The sequence below is a fragment of the Rattus norvegicus genome, chromosome 11 (assembly GCF_021556685.1).
Source record: "Rattus norvegicus strain SHRSP/BbbUtx chromosome 11, alternate assembly SHRSP_T2T, whole genome shotgun sequence".
NCBI classification, from domain to species: Eukaryota; Metazoa; Chordata; class Mammalia; order Rodentia; family Muridae; genus Rattus; species Rattus norvegicus.
In genome coordinates, this window is record NC_141544.1 from 75,612,775 (window position 1) to 75,630,435 (window position 17,661).

At 44.0% G+C, this 17,661-nt stretch overlaps 1 protein-coding gene across 7 annotated transcripts in view; it reads right to left on the bottom strand.

Annotated features, from left to right (window-relative positions):
- Positions 1–17,661, bottom strand: part of Igsf11 (immunoglobulin superfamily, member 11) — a 151,191-nt gene that overhangs the window by 129,470 nt on the left and 4,060 nt on the right. For 4 of the 7 annotated variants that reach the window (XR_015632769.1, XR_015632770.1, XM_087576240.1 and 1 more), the window contains exon 1: positions 5,582–5,848. The exons of 2 other annotated variants lie outside the window; for them this stretch is intronic. Coding sequence is in view for 3 of the 5 variants with exons in the window: in XM_087576240.1 (XP_087432366.1) it covers positions 5,582–5,633 (52 nt within the window). In the remaining 2 variants the exon portion in view is untranslated. 7 annotated transcript variants of the gene reach the window in all.

Sequence of the window (17,661 nt, forward strand, 5' to 3'; positions counted from 1 at the left end):
GTATGATAATGAACCAGACCTTTAAAAGATTTCTAAAAATGTCAAACAGAAACACTCATGTTATTTGGTCTGCGTGGTAATAATTACTTGTCAGAAAAATATGTTGTTTCTTTTAATAGCTTCGTGAGTCTCCAAATCGTTTCTTTTTCATTCCTAGCACAGTAAACATAGACACATTCACGTAAACAAAGCACCCTGTGACCCTTGACAATCTTTGAGGCCTGAAGTGTCTTTGCAATTGGGTAGCACGTTTCTCACCCGCTCTACGCTCTGGCTTAAGTCTTGGCCAGCAAGAGCTGGGTACAGCAACCTGTGTTTACCCATGGGTGACACTGTTAAGTCAGCTCTGCACTGCAAATCGTTTAACCAACAAAAAATACCTTCACACACTAGCCCTGTGTGAAGATGCTGGCACCATGGGGATGATCTTTAGAGCACTACAGCTTCTGTTTCTGCTGTGTATTTGTGTTCTGACGGACGATATTGACCCGGGAGGGCTGATGGAGCTGCCTGCCCAACAGTGATGCTCCTGGACCATAGAGAGAGACAGCACAGTCAGGGGCATTGACACTGGCTCAGACAGGTGGCTGGGGATTAGGTAATGAACAGTAGATGGCTTCTGGCATTTTTGAGAGGGCATAAACAACCCCAAAGAAGATACTGGAGTATGTGTCACAGCTGAAGGAGCAGACGTTAGAGTCTCGGCTGAAGATGTTAGAGACTCAGCTGAAGAAGATGTTAGGGTCTCAGCTGAAGGAGATGATGTTAGAGACTCAGCTGCAGGAGATGTTAGGGTCTCAGCTGCAGGAGATGTTTTTAGAGTATGAATCACAGCTGGCATAAATTGTGAATGAAGAAAAGAAACAGGGGGAACAATAAATATTGCCAGTTCCCCAGTGTGTGAAGGACCTGAAGCCCCCTTCTCTGATTTATGATTAATGCATGTTTCTAAAATGCATCTCCAAGAGCGTCAGGTACAGTAACATGATGGCGGGGGTGCGGAGGGGGGCATCAGAGTAAGCTGTGAAGGTTGTTGTAAGTAAATGACTCTGGAAATATAAATATATATATTTTTTCCTGAGTTTAGTGCTTCCAGAATTTAAACTTCCTTACATTTCTCACCCTGTGAAACTACACCTTTAATAATATCTGTTTACCTTCCTGATAAGATCCACCACAAGAAGACCTTACAGAGTCCTGGGCCACAGGGGGCTCACAGAGGCTGAACTACCATCCAAAGAGCATGCAGGGGCTGAGCCTAGGTCCCCTGCACATATGTAGCAGATGTGCAGCTTGGTCTTCACGTGGGTCCCCTAACAACTGGAATGGGGGCTTACCCTGACCCCGTTGTCTGCCATTGGATCCCCTCCCCATAGCTGAACTGTCTTGTTGGGCCTCCGTTTGAGAGGATGTGCCTAGTCTTGCTGCTACTTGATGTCCCAGGGCGGGGTGGTACTCAGGGAGGGCTTCCCCATCTCTGAGGAGGAGGGGAGGCGCAGTGAGAGGAGAGTATTGTGAGAGCGGGGCTGGGAGGAGCAGAGAGAGAGAAGGGGCTGCAATAGGGATGGATGTACAGTGAAATAAATAATAATGGGGGGGAAATGACCCAAGAGGCCAACAATGCTGAACCAGTCCACTTTTTCAAAAGGCCACTCCTTAAGCTGCCTTCGCCCACACTTGCTAACCTGTATTGGTTTGATCCTAACCTAATCATACAAGTTGAGTGATGTTTATTACGATCTGCTTCCTCCTATAGTTAATTGTACGGAGCCACACGACTTCGGTGATGGCCACGGTGAGCTGGAAAAGACTCGTCTGCAAATTAGAAAAGGTTACTTCTCCCTCTGACTTCACATTCCCCCAACGAAGACACACAGCTGCTACAGTCGGCCTTAAAACATGGGAGTCCTGCACAGGGGATGTCAATCACCCAAACTTCCACAGAAAGAAAAACGTCATGGCTCTAAGATGCTTAACCGTTAAATAAATTAATTAGCTCCCCACTCTTAGAACACGATTCAAGTCAATGGGTTTCTGAAGCTTAACCGTTAAATAAATTAATTAGCTCCCCACTCTTAGAACACGATTCAAGTCAATGGGTTTCTGAAGCCCACCCAGGAGCCGACAGCCTGTCCTAAGGAGATCACGGGCGTGTGATCCATACAGGACTTGACATCCTCCAGATGGTGGGGAGGGGTGTGCTGTTCTTGGGAGTTCCGGCTGAGACCTGTTGGTGTCAGTCAGTTCTCATCCAAGGGGGAAAAGCTCCAGGCCCTGTGCTTACAGCAAGACCCAAGACTAGGAATCCAGCAACCCCACTTCAAAATGCCAAACGTACGTAAAAGCTGAGAAGTAAACAGTTAGCATCGGCCAGAGAGCAACTGACCTAGAGCCCTTATTTTAAATAAACTGGTCCTAGAGGTATTTGGTGAAGAAAGTAAAAGTGTTTCATTATATAGGCCAGGTTCAACCATAAAACTTCAACCATAAAACTATGTAGTCGAATAGGGCCTCAAACTTGTAATCTTCCTATATCCGCTCCCAGACGCACCAAATTACACAGAGCATACACACGCATGCACACGCATACACACACAGCAGGCTGAGAGATAGTTTGAAGGAAAGCAACAATTGCCCAACTCTGTACCATCTCAGAAAAGACAGGCAGTCCCTCCCTAACCTCCTGCCTCCCCACTCTGCGGTGACTAGACTCTCGTGGCCCAAGCCCATCACCTTATTTGCCACTGAGTCACATGGCTTTAAGTATGAAGATTCAAGTGAGGATTTTTGCTATAGATGTTTCTGCTCCCCAAGTGTGAAATCACATTTGAAAATGTACCGCTGACTGTCACCAAGGGGGAAAAGCCTGAACATGAGTCTCCAGCCTTGCACATTAGGTCTGACAACTGTTTGCCTAACATTATAAAAACCCCCAGATGAATTGACGTTTAAACTGCTTCCCGAGTACTGTACGCTAAACCCCTCTGAACTCTCCGAGAGGTACCTGTCGTCTTTCGAGGTGGTCAAGCGACAGATTTTGACTAAAAGAAGCGAAGTCTTCCCAAAGCATATCAAATTTTAAAGCTGAGAGATTGGAATTTACAACGGGCAACGATAAAAGATTTTGTGACTTTTTCTTTTTGATATGGCCTTTTTGATACACGCTCCCTCAAATTCTGTAAAATTATCTGCTCTTTCAAAGAACCACAAGTAAGGAAATATTTCAGGAACTTTTCTGTTTATTTGTTCAGGTCGTATCTTTACGTATCCCTGGCTGCCCTGGAACTTGCTCTGTAAACCAAGTAAGCCTTCCCCTCACTGAGAACCACCTGCCTCTGCCTCCTGGTGCTGGGATTAAAGGCAAATGCAAGTTCCCTATGAACTTATTTTCACAGAAACGTTAACAAAATAAAAATATCATGGCGCCTGCTTTCTTCCTTTTTTCAAAGAGACTTTTACACTGTGGGTGAATCATTCCTCCGGCCTTTGGTCACTCAAACAGAATCCAACTTTTCCCACTTTGGAACAGAACCAACTTCACAGACGTTCTAAAGATACACCACAATTCAGTCAACCCGACATTGCCACTGTCTGGTTCAAGAATTCAACTGGGACACAACTTTCTCCTGGACACTGGGAATTAGAACCACCCCACACTCTCTCAGCACATCCTCCTTCCCTGGGCCTGTAAGGAGACAGCCCTGTGGCCTTTCCCAAGACAAAGCCCTAACTCAGCCCTCAGCTTGCTCCCCCTCCCCTCCCCTCCCGCCTCCCTCCCTCTGCCCTTTCTGCTCCTCCAGTTAGAAGTCTGCCCTCTCCTTAGAATGTACCCACCCACGAACTTTCCTTTCATATACACGTCATACTTCCTTGAGCTATGAAGGCCCAGCCACTCTCAATGGAGATGATCTAAATTCTATGCGGAGTCGAAAGTTAACTTTGCTGTGGCGTAAGTGTTCCTTGAGGCCGCTGGCAAATGTGACTCAAGATTTATTTGTTGTACCATAAAGTATTTGTGCACGCTGACAGTGTGTTTTAAGAAAACCCCAGAAAGGCTACCAACAAACTTCATATCCTCCCACCGTCTCCCTGCCCCACCCACCCACCCACCTGATGCCCAAATGCACCCAATGGCAGCAAAGGAAACATCTCTTGACCAGAAGGACAAGCTTTTTGTTTTGTTTTTTGTTTTTTCTTTTGTTTGGTTTTTGGTTTTGGTTTTTGTTTTGTTTTGTTTTTTTGAGAGTTAAAAGTGGCTCTACAGAACAGACCATCCCAAAGATTGGAATGACCTTGGAAGTCCCCAGAATCGTTCTAGGATTGTGTAGAAACAGTTCGACCCAAAGCAAACTCTAGAAACAAAAATCACCTGTTAAAAGGGAGGCCTAATAAATTCAAAACACAAACTCTCTCCGCCAACAAAGTTTAACGATGGATTTCTCTATCAAAAACATTTGCTGTTCTCACAACAACGCTTATGAGGTTTCAGCTGTGTTCAAGGATTTGAGGAAAAGTCTATGAATTCACTTACTTTGCCTCTGGCAGAAGGACAGGGAGACAGAGGCCTGCTGAAGTAGTAAACGACAAGTTCAGTTTGGAAGTTCAAGTGCATAAACGCACTCATCGGTATGCGACTTGATTATTATTAGCTTATCATCACTAAAAAAATACGCCTACTGAACTCCAGGAAGTCAAAACTCTGACCGTGGCATCTTCAAAGAAGGTTAACAGGCCAGTTTGCTATGTTTCCTCTATACTAGGCGAACGATCGAAAACTGGGCTACTTCAAAATTAAAACATTGTTTATTCAAGTAAGGCCATGAAAAGTGACTGGAAACCTACAAAGATATCTAGAGAGAAATACAGTTAACCACAGCCATCTCCGTCACTGAACTTGCTTTATAAATAAAAGCCTTCTATTTCAGTAAACCTCAGCGACCAGTTCCTAAGACAAAAAACTTGATTCCATAGAACAATGCACACACAAAGGCCGGATTGTACAGAAGGATATTCAGAGCCTACAACGATGGCTATTGGGGAGAAATAAAATGTAAGAAAAACTGAAGAAATTAAGTTTGAATAAACAACTGCTTTCAAACGCTCCCTCGAACTGCTACATTCTATGTATTTTTATGAGGCAACTTACACCCTCTGGTTACGAAACTAACAGAGTTAATAAACTTTGCTTTCGGATGTAATCGAGCATTTAAAATAAAAACGAAATTTTACCCCTGCGTATGTTTTAAAGGTTATAATGAAGTTACAAGTTAAAAACTGCAAAAGTATTTTTAATCAATTTAATTCTTTAAAAATCGCAATCTCCTTCAAGGCTGGGGTAAAGCTATAAAGTTTTCCTGGAGCCCTCTAGTAAGGGTAAGCAAACACTATTTCTAAGTGGCCCGGCAGGCAGCCGGAGTTCGTTCCGGGAAGTGGCGGCCAAGAGCGGCGCAGGGGTTACAGAGCTCGGGGACACCTGGGCGACTCTGGCCTCCACCACCGTCCCGGGGCAGCCGGTTCCCAGCTCCTGCGGGCGCCAGCGGGGCTCGGACCCCCACGCGGCTGGACAAGCTGGGTTACTCACCGAGCAGCGACAAGAGCAGCCAGGACGCCAGAGCGGAGCGCCGCCGAGTCATGCCGGGGCCGCCGCGGGAGCCGCCGTCCGCCGAGCTCCTGGGCGGCGGGGTGCAGCGGGGACCGAGCGGGGCACGGGAGCGCCAAGGCCACTCCGCTCCGCTGAGGCTCGGGGCAGGCTCGGGCGTCCCGGGCTCGCCGGCCGCCGCGGCCACCACTAGCCGCCGCAGCCACTCCCCCCAGCTCCCGCCAGCTCTTCCCCAGCCGGGGGCTCCGCACCGCCTGCCCACTCGCCGAGCGGTCTCCAGGGCAACCGCGGCTCCAGCGCGACGCCTGGCGGCCACCCGCAGAACGCACAGAACTCATGGCTGCTGGCGCGGCCAGGCCACCTGCTCTGGTCCCCACGAACTCTGCAAGGTCAGGTTGGACCTAAAACCCAAAGCGGCTTCCCTTAGATCCAACTTTCTCGGCTGCAGTTTTCAAACAGTCCCTACTCTGGCCATTTTAGCCTCTCCTGAAACCCATTTAATCTACCTGAAAGAATCTTGGGAGTCTCTTAGGAGACCTGTAGACTTTTAGCAGACCTAGCCTCTCCAAGGGATGAGTCCCCTTATCGGTAGTCCAATGCAGAGTCGTCAGCCCTGAAACCATATACAAACAACAGCAAAAAAACAGATTGAGGGTTGTATCTCCATGCATGGATGGATGGATGGATGGATGGATGGATGGATGGACGGACGGACAGACAGACGGACGGGTGACAGGGCAGACAGATATGCTTCCACACCCACACTGAGCCTTCAAGATTTGAGGACCTACAGGCCCAAGAACTTCCCAGCCATGTGATCAGATTCTGAAGAACATAGAGTAGAACTCCTATAGCCCTTCAGAATTCTAAGACCCCCACACCTCACAGAGCCAATTTTGCCAGGACAACTGGAAACAATAGTATTCTCAGAAGCAAGGCAAATATAGAAAATATTTTTTAAAAAGAGATATATTTGCACAATGATTTTTAAGGCTGTGTAGGGAAAACAAAAAATAAATATCAAGACAGTAGAATTATAAAAACTATTTTAAATATTAAAATGTTATATTTTGAAGAGAAAAAGGGAAAGTTTGAAAATGCCCATCACTGGAGCCTTGAGAGAGGGCTCAGAGGTAAAGAGCACTGGCTCTTGCAGAAGACCTGAGTTCTGTTCCCAGAATCCATTTGATGACTCACAACCATCTGTGATCCAGTGCCCTCTTCTGACCTCTGAAGGAACCAAGCTCACATGTGCTGTATATACAATTTGTCAGTCCAGCATGGCCTTGGTGAGGACAGAACGACAAGGTTCCTGCCCTTGGAACAGGACCAGCAGGCATAGGCCTTCACAAGCTTTGTGGCTGCTGTGGGCGTAGGGCTTGTTTGTATAATAATGTACATATTTTACATTCCTTCCCTGTTAACATTAATGACTCTGTGATAATCAGAGATAGCATGAGTCCGGGAGTCAAAGGTTTGGCTAAATGGTAAACTCTGGGTCCTTCAGGACAGCCCTTAAGGCTGTGGGAAAAGACTCTAAAAACATGGGTTAGAAAATATATAATTTATCAACTATGCCAAAATATAAGGATACAATGTGAATTGTATAAGGAGCTTCACAGATCTAAGGGAACAGAGGCAGCTACAGGATGAGCCAGAGAGATACTAAGACAAGCAGATACAAATGCAGGCAAATTCCTGAGTTCAAAGGAGCACATTTAGGTCTGAGTGTGCTAGAAATGGTAACTTCAAGACGGGGTCCCACCCAGCTAGCTTATCATCTGTGCCTAACAGAGGCAGGCAGCTCTCTGAATTCTTTCACAATGTTAAAAGAAAATGTGTGCTTGCTGTGTCCTAAGAATCAAGGGGGTTGGGGTCACAGGATGCTGATTTATAGGTTAATCAAAAGAAACCTGGAGTCAGTGACTGGGCTAACCTGTAAGATAAAAGACTGGGCTTATGACCTACAGGAGATGAGCTTCCAAAGAGTTTTTTAGAATAGCAAGAGAGAACTGTCTCAAGCAGAACATGGAGAGAGTGCTGTCTGGAGATCTTGAGAGAAAGCAGATCAGAGAGAAAGAATGCAGAGCAGAGAGAAAGCAGGCTGAAAAGCTGTCTCAGGCACAACGTGGGCCGCAAGCTCAGACCCATGGTTTGACTTTACGTCGTTTGTTTCACCACTCCCAGACACCCCTTCCTCAGAACCCATATCCAAGACAAGGCTGGTCCTTGGCATAAGGCAAAACAGTCATTAGCATAAAAAAGTTTTTTTCAAATAATGCCAATCATTTTAACAGGAGTCTTAAGAAGAAAATCTGTTCTCATGGGTTGGGAATGCCTGGGCTGTGCTCACACTTCTACATTTCTTATTTCTCCTTCATATTAATAACAATTTCAGTTTTCAATGTTGGTTTTATCTCTACCTCATCCTCATCCCTTTACCCTCCAGGGAAAATTCTAGATTTTATTTTCTCCATCTAGTACCTCTTGGTGTCTGTCTGTCTCTCTCTGTCTCGGTCTATCTGTCTGTCTGTCTCCTCTCTCTCTCTCTCTCTCTCTCTCTCTCTCTCTCACACACACACACACACACACACACACACACATACACTCATACACTCACACACAATCTGATCCTGTCCCCAAAAAGGCACAAAAACAATATAGGTTAGAAAAGAAAAGACGCCATGAAGTGACAGTACAACTCAGCGTTCATTTTGCCTTGTCACAACCCCAAATTTAAATGACAAATAATGGGGTTTTTTTCCAGTTAGATAGATAATCTAGTCACCTGTGCTTTAAAGCCCTGACAGAGCAAGTCGCTGGCCGCACTCATTACGCAAATGCAGCAAACATTAACTGAACAGAAATGCTGTGTCAAGACGCTGGGCTAAAGGTTAAACAAAAACCATGTGGGGTAATCCCTGATTCCACACAAATGCCGCTGCACCTGGACTATGTCTGTGCTGTCACAACTCATCAAAGAACAGCCTCTTTGTCACCACAGCCAGTTACTGCCCACTGGGCAGGAGTCAGTGAGTCACTAGGACACAATGATAGCAGTTTGGTGGAGGAGCCCTTGTAAAAGAATAGGCTGTTCAGAAGGAGAATGGGGGACAGTCGGTGTCTGGGAGACACAGGAGCACAGGAGTCATCTGGTGATAGTGGACTCAAGGAACAGGCAGGAGAATTAGGAGGTCACAGGCTGGACCCAAAGGCTCCTGTCCACTCCTCCAGGACAGGCAAGATGTGATCTTTCATTCACAGAAACACCAGCACCATCATGGGCTCTGGATACATTATTACTGAGGATAAATTTCACCACGCTTTTGATCCTAATTTGCCTATAACTGCTATAGGATTTCTTTAAATCCCTTAAGTATTCCAGTGAGAAAGCAGCAGATGCCATCACACATTTGTAGAGTGCTTTGGGTTTTAAAGTGATTCAGCGTATGCGATCTGATGTGATCATCGCGGCACTGCCAGGGGGTACGAAGAGTGCTTATTACAACCCTGGTTCTTACAGGAGGATCCCAGGTCTCAAGGGAATCAAAGATGCCTTGGGGACTGCAAATACCAAGTAGAAGGACAGCCAAGACTTCTAACCTGTTCCCTATAGCCTTCCTAACCACACTAGAAAGTCATTTAAAGACATCGTGACATCTCAAAGCTGGCCTGAAGAAGTTGTCTCCCCAGTATTTAATCCCTCTCCACCACAATCCCCTCTACCACCCACCTCCTGTCCTGTGACAAAACTTTCCCTGGGGAGATAAAACACATTCTTCTGCTTTTCGCCCCAGAGAGGGAACACACAACAGAGCAAAGTACGGACGCCACCAGAGTCCAATTGTGTGAACCAGTGAGTCTTACTGGGTTACTTACAGGAACATGGGTGAGGGGTTGTGTACAGAAATGACTCAAAGACAGCTGTATCACCAAAGTCCACCTCATGAAGGGTGACCACCACTCACAAAGCTGGGAACCCTGGGGTACAGCACAACAGGTTGGAGAGTGTCCTTCCCACATGCCTCAGTTTGCCTACCTCTCTCCCAGGCAGCTCTTGGCTGCCAGGTTCTGTTTACTCTGGAAGGAGGGGCCTGGTGCATCTGGTCAGTTTCACAGAGTTCTTGAGGCTGAGTTTTGGTTGTTTACTCCCTACTTAGGGAATTCCCCTGCCACAGAGAATGTTTTGATCCTGGAGGAGACTGTTACAGAACACCCACACTTTAGTAGCAAGCAGTGCCAGCTGGATGGGGCTGTGCTAGGGCAATTGTAGCCGGCCTTAGAAAGAAACGGAGATGAGCTAGGCTGAGGAAAGTCAGCCCAACGAAAGACTCTACTGTGATCATAGCAGCCTTCGTGACTCAGAGCATAGATGGCATGAGAATGGATTCGATCTCTGCTTATCCAAGTTTAAATTTAACACTAAACCAACTTTTCAATCCATCAAACTGCAGGGCCATCTCTTTCCAGGATCAGTTCGTTTGTATTCAAGAATGGAAAATTAATTTTATTTATTGGCATAGGAGAAATATAATTAAGAGTGAAAAAAGATAGGATTATAAAGCTTTCTAAAGCTATATATAGACTGTTTTGAATTCGATATTTTAAAGTATCAACACCACAGATCCATTGATGTGCATAAATTAAATATTAATTGCATTTAAATTTGGATGGTTTGTATTTATGGCGTGTCCTGTACAGATGTTATTTTAAGGCTAGTAAAGAGCTGTCTGGGACACTTATTCTGTAATTATTTTGACTAGCTGCTCAGGGCCAGCTGTTGTCAACAGCCAGAGTTTGTCCTTTGAAAGATAAAATATGAGAAACCTCCTCACCTTATGAAGTCAGGAAAACTCTCCAAAATAATTAAGAAATGATAGAAAAGAAAATGATGGAATTATCCAAGCATAACAGCAAGAAAAGCCAACAAGTGTCCATTTCCTGTATGCTGACATAAACAGAGCATTTAGCATTTCAACGTTGTCCTTGGAATTGAGAGTATTATAGCCTACCTGTACCTAGCTATACCAATAGCTTAAGTCTCTTACATCTGCTTCTGCACGCACACACACACATTCACACTCTCACACATACACTCTCACACACACACTCACACACTCACACACACTCACACTCTCTCACATACACTCACTCACACACTCACACACACTCACACTCTCTCACACACACACTCACACTCTCACACACTCACACTCTCTCACATACACTCACTCACACATTCACACACACACTCACTCTCTCACACACACACTCACATACACTCTCATTCTCACATACACTCACTCTCTCACACACACACTCACATACACTCTCATTCTCACATACACTCACTCTCTCACACACACACTCTCTCACATACACTCACTCTCTCACACTCTCTCATACACACTCACACACACACACTCTCACACACACTCACACTCTCTCACATACACTCACTCACACACACTCACACACACCTCACACACTCACACTCTCTCACATACACTCACTCACACACTCACATTCTCTCACACATACACACTCTCTCACATACACTCTCACTCTCACATACACTCACTTTCTCACACACACACTCTCTCACATACACTCACTCTCTCACACTCTCTCATACACACTCACACACACACTCACTCTCTCACACACACATTCACACCCACACACACTCACACTCTCACACACACTCACACACACTCACTCTCTCTCACACACACACACTCACACTCTCTCACACACACACAATCTCTCTCTCTCTCTCTCTCTCTCTCTCTCTCTCTCTCTCTCACACACACACACACACACACACATTGGAAAACCCTGGCCCTTTGTTTTAAAATCTTTCCATCATGAACACATTAATATTTAAATAAAGTCACTTTTTGTACTCAATGTATTATAACAGAATGCTGCTCAATTCTTCCCAACAGCAATTTTTAAATGTCCACAGTGACTTTTGGGGACTTGACAAGAAAAACACCTTCAGTAGCATCTTAGATGTCACATAAAAGTTTGCCGCAGGGTCTCTGCTATGAGGAAATTTTTATTAATATTCTGCAAAGTCTCCAGCAGTTTTCACCAAGCTGGTCGGCCTCAGACTCATCACTTACTTTTATATGTTGGGCTATTTTGGAAATCAAATCTCTTTTCAAATTCCAATGGGTTTTCCGCAATTGTAAGCATAATTCAGACTATTGTATCTAGCAACAAAGGCTAGAAATCTCGAATCACAAGAAAACATGAAGCTATAAAAGCCTTGAATGAACTGATGAGCCCTCAACAAACTGTAGAGAAGACAAGACAAAGGCTAGACAAAATGAGAACTGTCTACAGTCTATGCTCAACACACGTAGAATGAATGATCTTCCCGTTCCCATCAGGCCACTCCCCTTCCCGAGACATCCCAGGGTTTCCATGTCAGTGAGAAGGGGAAATTCTTATTACCAGGCAGAGTCTGTGTTCATTTTCTACGGCTGCTGTAACCCCCTTAAGCCTGTGGCATAAACCCAACACAGATGTATTGTTTTATAGGGTTTGGAGTAAAAAAAAAAAAATTAAGCTATCTGACAGAAAGATAAAAATCAAGTCATTACCAGGGCTGCACTCCTTTCTGGGGGCTGTAGGGCAGAATCTATGCCCTTCCATCCCTGGCCTTTAGATCTCGCTTTGTTCCTTTAGCTCAAGGTCCTCTTTCTCCATCTTTAAAGTCAGTAGCTTTGGGCCATGCCTTGCGGCACTGCCAGAGTAAAGCCCTTGGACTTCCTTCTTCCTCATGTAATTCAGTGGGCCTTCTCAGTGGATCCAGGATAAGCTGTAGAGGGTGACTCTCAATACCCTGACCGGAAATGAATGCTGAAGACCCTGTTCCCCAATTGATTCTTGATCAATCAATAAAGATGTTAGCGGTCAATGGCTGGGTGGCAGAGGTGTGACTCCCAGTTTTCCACAGTCCTACTAAAGGAGGAAGGAGAAGGAAAGGGGATTCACCATGCTTCAGAGGGAGAAAGAGCTACCAACTATGTGAGATCCAGGGTGAAGTGGCTACTGGCCTCTTCCCTGAAAGGGTCTGGGGTAGCAGGCAGGAGATTAGAAATGCAACTAAGCTGAGGGGAGATTTAGGGTGCTGAGCTAGGACTAAAAGATAACTGAGTAACTAAAGTTGAGGGAAGATTTGGAGGTGTTGAGCTGAGAGTGAAATGAAGGGGTACAATAGCGGAGGAAGGCTTAGAAGAGCCGACACTGAGCTAAAGCATATTAATGGGTGAGCGCGTGCGTGCGTGCGTGCGTGCGTGCGTGCGTGCGTGCGTGCGTGCGTGCGTAATATACAAGGATCTGTGGTGGCTTCTGAACAGGGGCTGGTAGCACAGTTTGCCCGAAGCTTAAAGTAGGGTAGTAGGAACTACGCGCTACGATAAGCCATTTCCAGGTTCACTGAGTATCATCTGGCTGCAACCCTCAGTTCCCCTTTGCCATAAAAGGAAGCATGCTCACCAGACTTGAGAATTAGGAACGGGCATCTCTGGGAAGCCATTATTCTGCATCTTAAGGGTTTTGTGTGTATATAGCCTGTAGTCTGCCTTAACTGACTGTCATATTGAAGTTTAAAAGTTTAAAAAGACATTTAACCCCTCTTTCTCTTTTGTGGTTTTAGTACCCCATCCACTAACATATTCTTTAAAAAAAAAGTCTTATTTCATCCAATATAACACAAGAACAGGATTTCTTATTAGTTTTATTCACCACTCAATTCTCAGTGCCTTTAACGTGTATGACACACCAAATAGGTACTGAAAACACTTAAAGTTTTTATTATTGTTATTATTTTATATGTATGCGTGAAGTTTTGGTTTGGTTTGGTTTTTGTTTGGTTGGTTTGGTCTTGCCTGTGAGTATGTGGGTACACCAGATGCATGTCTGATGCCTACAGAGACCAGAGGGCAGCACTGGATTCCCTGGAACTAAAGTTACAAACAGTTATGAGCTGTCATGTGAATAATGGGAACTGACCCCAGGTTCCCTGTGAAGGTAGCAGGCACTCTTCACCACTAAATCATCTTGCTGGCCCTGGAGAAACATTTTTAATAGGTGGATGAGTGAAAGGAGCAAACCCTGAGAGCTGTCACAGGAGTGAAGTCATTCAGGTTACATCCTCTGCCTGCTATGACATCCAGGGAGGTGTCAACAGACAGACACACATTCAGATGTTACCCAAGGTGAAGCATTGAAAACTGTGAAGCCAAAGAAAACTAAAATGTAGTTAGATTTAAATGCTTCATATAATATAAAACCCCGTGGACGATAGCTGAAGTGTATTCTTTAGGGAAAAACTTAAAATGTTAAATGCTTACATTAATAAAAATAAATATCTAACAGATAAATATGATAATGAAGGTAAAGTAGACACAAGCATAAGAAAGAGGGAAATGATTTAACTATTAAACGGACAAACACGGCCAAAGGTCTGATACTTGATAAAGGTTAAATTAACCAAATTCCATTAACCAAATCTAACCAACACTGAAAAATGAGACATCTCAGCTGCCTTCTAGTCACTCGCCCCGAGGAACTGATTGGGGGTCGACCCTGATGCGCCAGAAAATAAGCCTCTGGCTTTTGCATCTTCTGCATCTTGGTGTTTCACCGGGGGGGGGGGCATCTTGAAATGGCTAGCTAGTCTGCTCCCCAGAAGACACCATATCCTGAGGCCTCCTAGGAGACCCACTGCACTCAGGACACCACAGCTTGAAGGCATCCAAGAGTTCCTCTGTACACAAGACAACTGGGCAACTGACATCACAGTCTGAAGACCTCTCAAGGGCTCTGTGGCATGCAGGGCAACTGACCCAAAGGACTGAAAGCCTCCCTGGAGTTCTGTTGCACCCAGAGAAACAGAAACCATAGTTCATAGGCCCACCTGGAGAACAGTTTCACACAGGACAACAGCTTGACTGCTCCTCTGAAGATCCTACAGTCTGAAGGCCTCCTAGGGGATCTGCTGCAGTCAGATCAGCACTTTCCCTGGCCCTCTGAATACCCTCTAGTTGGAAGGCCTCACAGGAGGTCTACTAAAGCCAGGGCCACAGACCTACCAGGAGACCTGTAGCAACCCAGGGACAAAAGAGGCAGACTTCAGACAGAGTCACCCAAACCAGCAAACACCAGGGGTAACCAGATGATAAGAGGCAAGTGCAAGACCATAAGCCACAGAAGCCAATATATGCAAGCATCATCAGAGCCCAGTTCACCCACCACAGCAAGCCCTGAATATACCAATACACCTGAAATTCAGACTAAAATCATGTCTCATGGAGATAATAGTTAAGGAGACTATAAATAACTCACTGAAAAAAATACAGGAAAACACAGGTAAACAAATAGAAGCCCTTGAAGAGTAAACAAATAAATCCTTTAAAGAAATACAGGAAAACACAATTAAACAGGTGAAGGAATTGCATAAAGCAGTCCAAGACTTAAAAGTGGAAGTAGAAACAATAAAGAAAACCCAAATGGAGGAAAACCTGGAAATGGAAAACTAGGAAAGAGGTCAGGAATTACAGATGTAAGTATCGCCAACAGAATACAAAAGATAGAAGAGAGGATCTCAGGTATAGAAAATACTGTAAAAGAGATTGAAACAACTATCAAAGAAAATTCAAAACGTAAAAAAAACACCTAACCTAAAACATCCAGGAAATTCAGGACACAATGAAAAGACCAAATCTAAGAATAATTGGAATAGAGGAGAAAAAACTCCCAACTCAAAGGACCTGAAAACATCTTCAACAAAATCATAGAAGAAAACTTCCCCAACCTGAAGGAAGAGAGATGGCCATAAAGGTACCAGAAGCCTACAGAACACCAAACAAATGAGAACAAAAAAGAAAATCCTCTCCTCACATAATAATCAAAACATTAAATGCACAGAACAAAGAAAGAATATTAAAAACTGCAAGGGAAAAGAGCCAAGTAACAAAGGTAGACCTATTAGAATTACACCAGACTTCTCGGCAGAGACTATGAAGGCCAGAAGAGCCTGGTCAGAGGTCATGCAGACTCTAAGAGAACACAAATGCCAGCCCAGGCTACTATACCCAGCAAAATTCTCAATCAACACATATGCAGAAACCAAAATATTCCAGGACAAAACCAAATTCAAACAGTATCTATCTACCAATCCAGCCTTACAGAGTACCCTAGAAGGAAAACTCCAACATAAGGAAGGTACCTACATCAAAGAAAAGACAAGATATTAAGCATCTCCCAATAAAGCCAAAAGTAGAGAGCCACAAGCACATAAAACCACATACAAAAAGCAAATGAAACAGACACTAACAGTCATCTGCCTTTAATATCTCTCAATATTAATGGACTGAACTCACCTATAAAAAGACATAAGCTAACAGACTAAATATGAAAACAAGATCCAGCATTTTGCTGCATATAAGGAACATCAATAACAAAGACAGACACTATCTCAGAGTAAAAGAATGGAAACTGGTCTACCAAGAAAATGGTCCCAAGAAACAAGCTGAAGTTGCCATCCTAATATCCAATAAAATAGACTTTCAACCAAAAGTTATCAAACAAGACAGGGAAGGACACTTCATATTCATCAAAGGTAAAATCCACCAAGAGAAAGTCTCAATTCTGAACGTCTAGGCCCCAAATGCAAGGGCACCCACATTCATAAAAGAAACCTTACTAAAGGTCAAAACACACATTGAACCCCACACAATAATAGTGGGAGACTTAACACCCCACTCTAATCAATGAACGGATCATGGAAACAGAAATGACACAGAGACACAGTGAAACTAACAGAAGTTATAAACCAAATGGATTTAACAGATATCTACAGAACATTTCACCCTAAAACAAAAGAATACACTTTCTTCTCAGCACTTCATGGTACCTTCTCAAAAATCGACCATATAATTGGTCACAAAACAACCCTCAACAGATATAAAAAGATTGAAATAATCCCATGCACCCTATTAGACCATCATGGCCTAGGGCTGGTCTTCAGTAACAGCAAAAACAACAGAAAGTCCCCATACAAGTGGAAACTGAGCAACTCTCTACTCAATGATAACTTGGTCAGGAAAGAAATAAAGAAATTAAAGACTTCCTAGAATTTAATGAAAATGTTGAAACATCATACCCAAACTTATGGGGCACAGTGATAGCAGTGCTAAGAGGAAAATTCATAGCCCTGAGTGCTCTGGTAAAGAAACTGGAGAGATCTTACACTAGCAACTTAACAGCACACCTGAGAGCTCTAGAACAGAAAGAAGCAAACTCACTCAAGAGGAGTAGAAGGCAGGAAATCGTCAAACTCAGAGCTGAAATCAACCAAATAGAACCAAAGAGAACAATACAAGGAATCATCAAAACCAAAAGCTGGTTCTTTGAGAGAATCAACAAGATAGATAAACCCCTAGCCAAACTAACTAAAGGGCCCAGAGGCAGTATCCAAATTAACAAAATCATCAATGAACAAGGAGACATATCAACAGAAACGGAGGAAATTAAAAAAAAAAAATCAGATCCTACTACAAAAGCCTATACTCAACAAAACTGGAAAAATCTAGATGAAATGGATGGTTTTCTAGACAGATACCACCACGTAGCAAAGTTAAATCAGGATCGGATAAACTATCTAAACAGGCCCATATCACATAAGGAAATAGAAGCCATTAAAAACCTCCAAACCAAAAAGGGCCCAGGGCCAGATGGTTTTAGTGCAGAATTCTATCGGATGTTCAAAGAAAACCTGATACCAATAACCCTAGAACTATTCTATAAAATAGAAACAGAAGGAACTCTACCTAATTCACTCTATGAAGCCACAATTACTCTGATACCTAAACCACACAAGGACCCTACCAATTAAGAAAACTTCAGAACAATCTCACATATGAATATCGATGCAAATATACTGAATAAAATTCTTGCAAACTGAATCTAAGAACACATCAAAACGATCATTCACCATGATCAAGTAGGCTTCATTCCAGGAATGCAAGGTTTGTTCAATATACGGA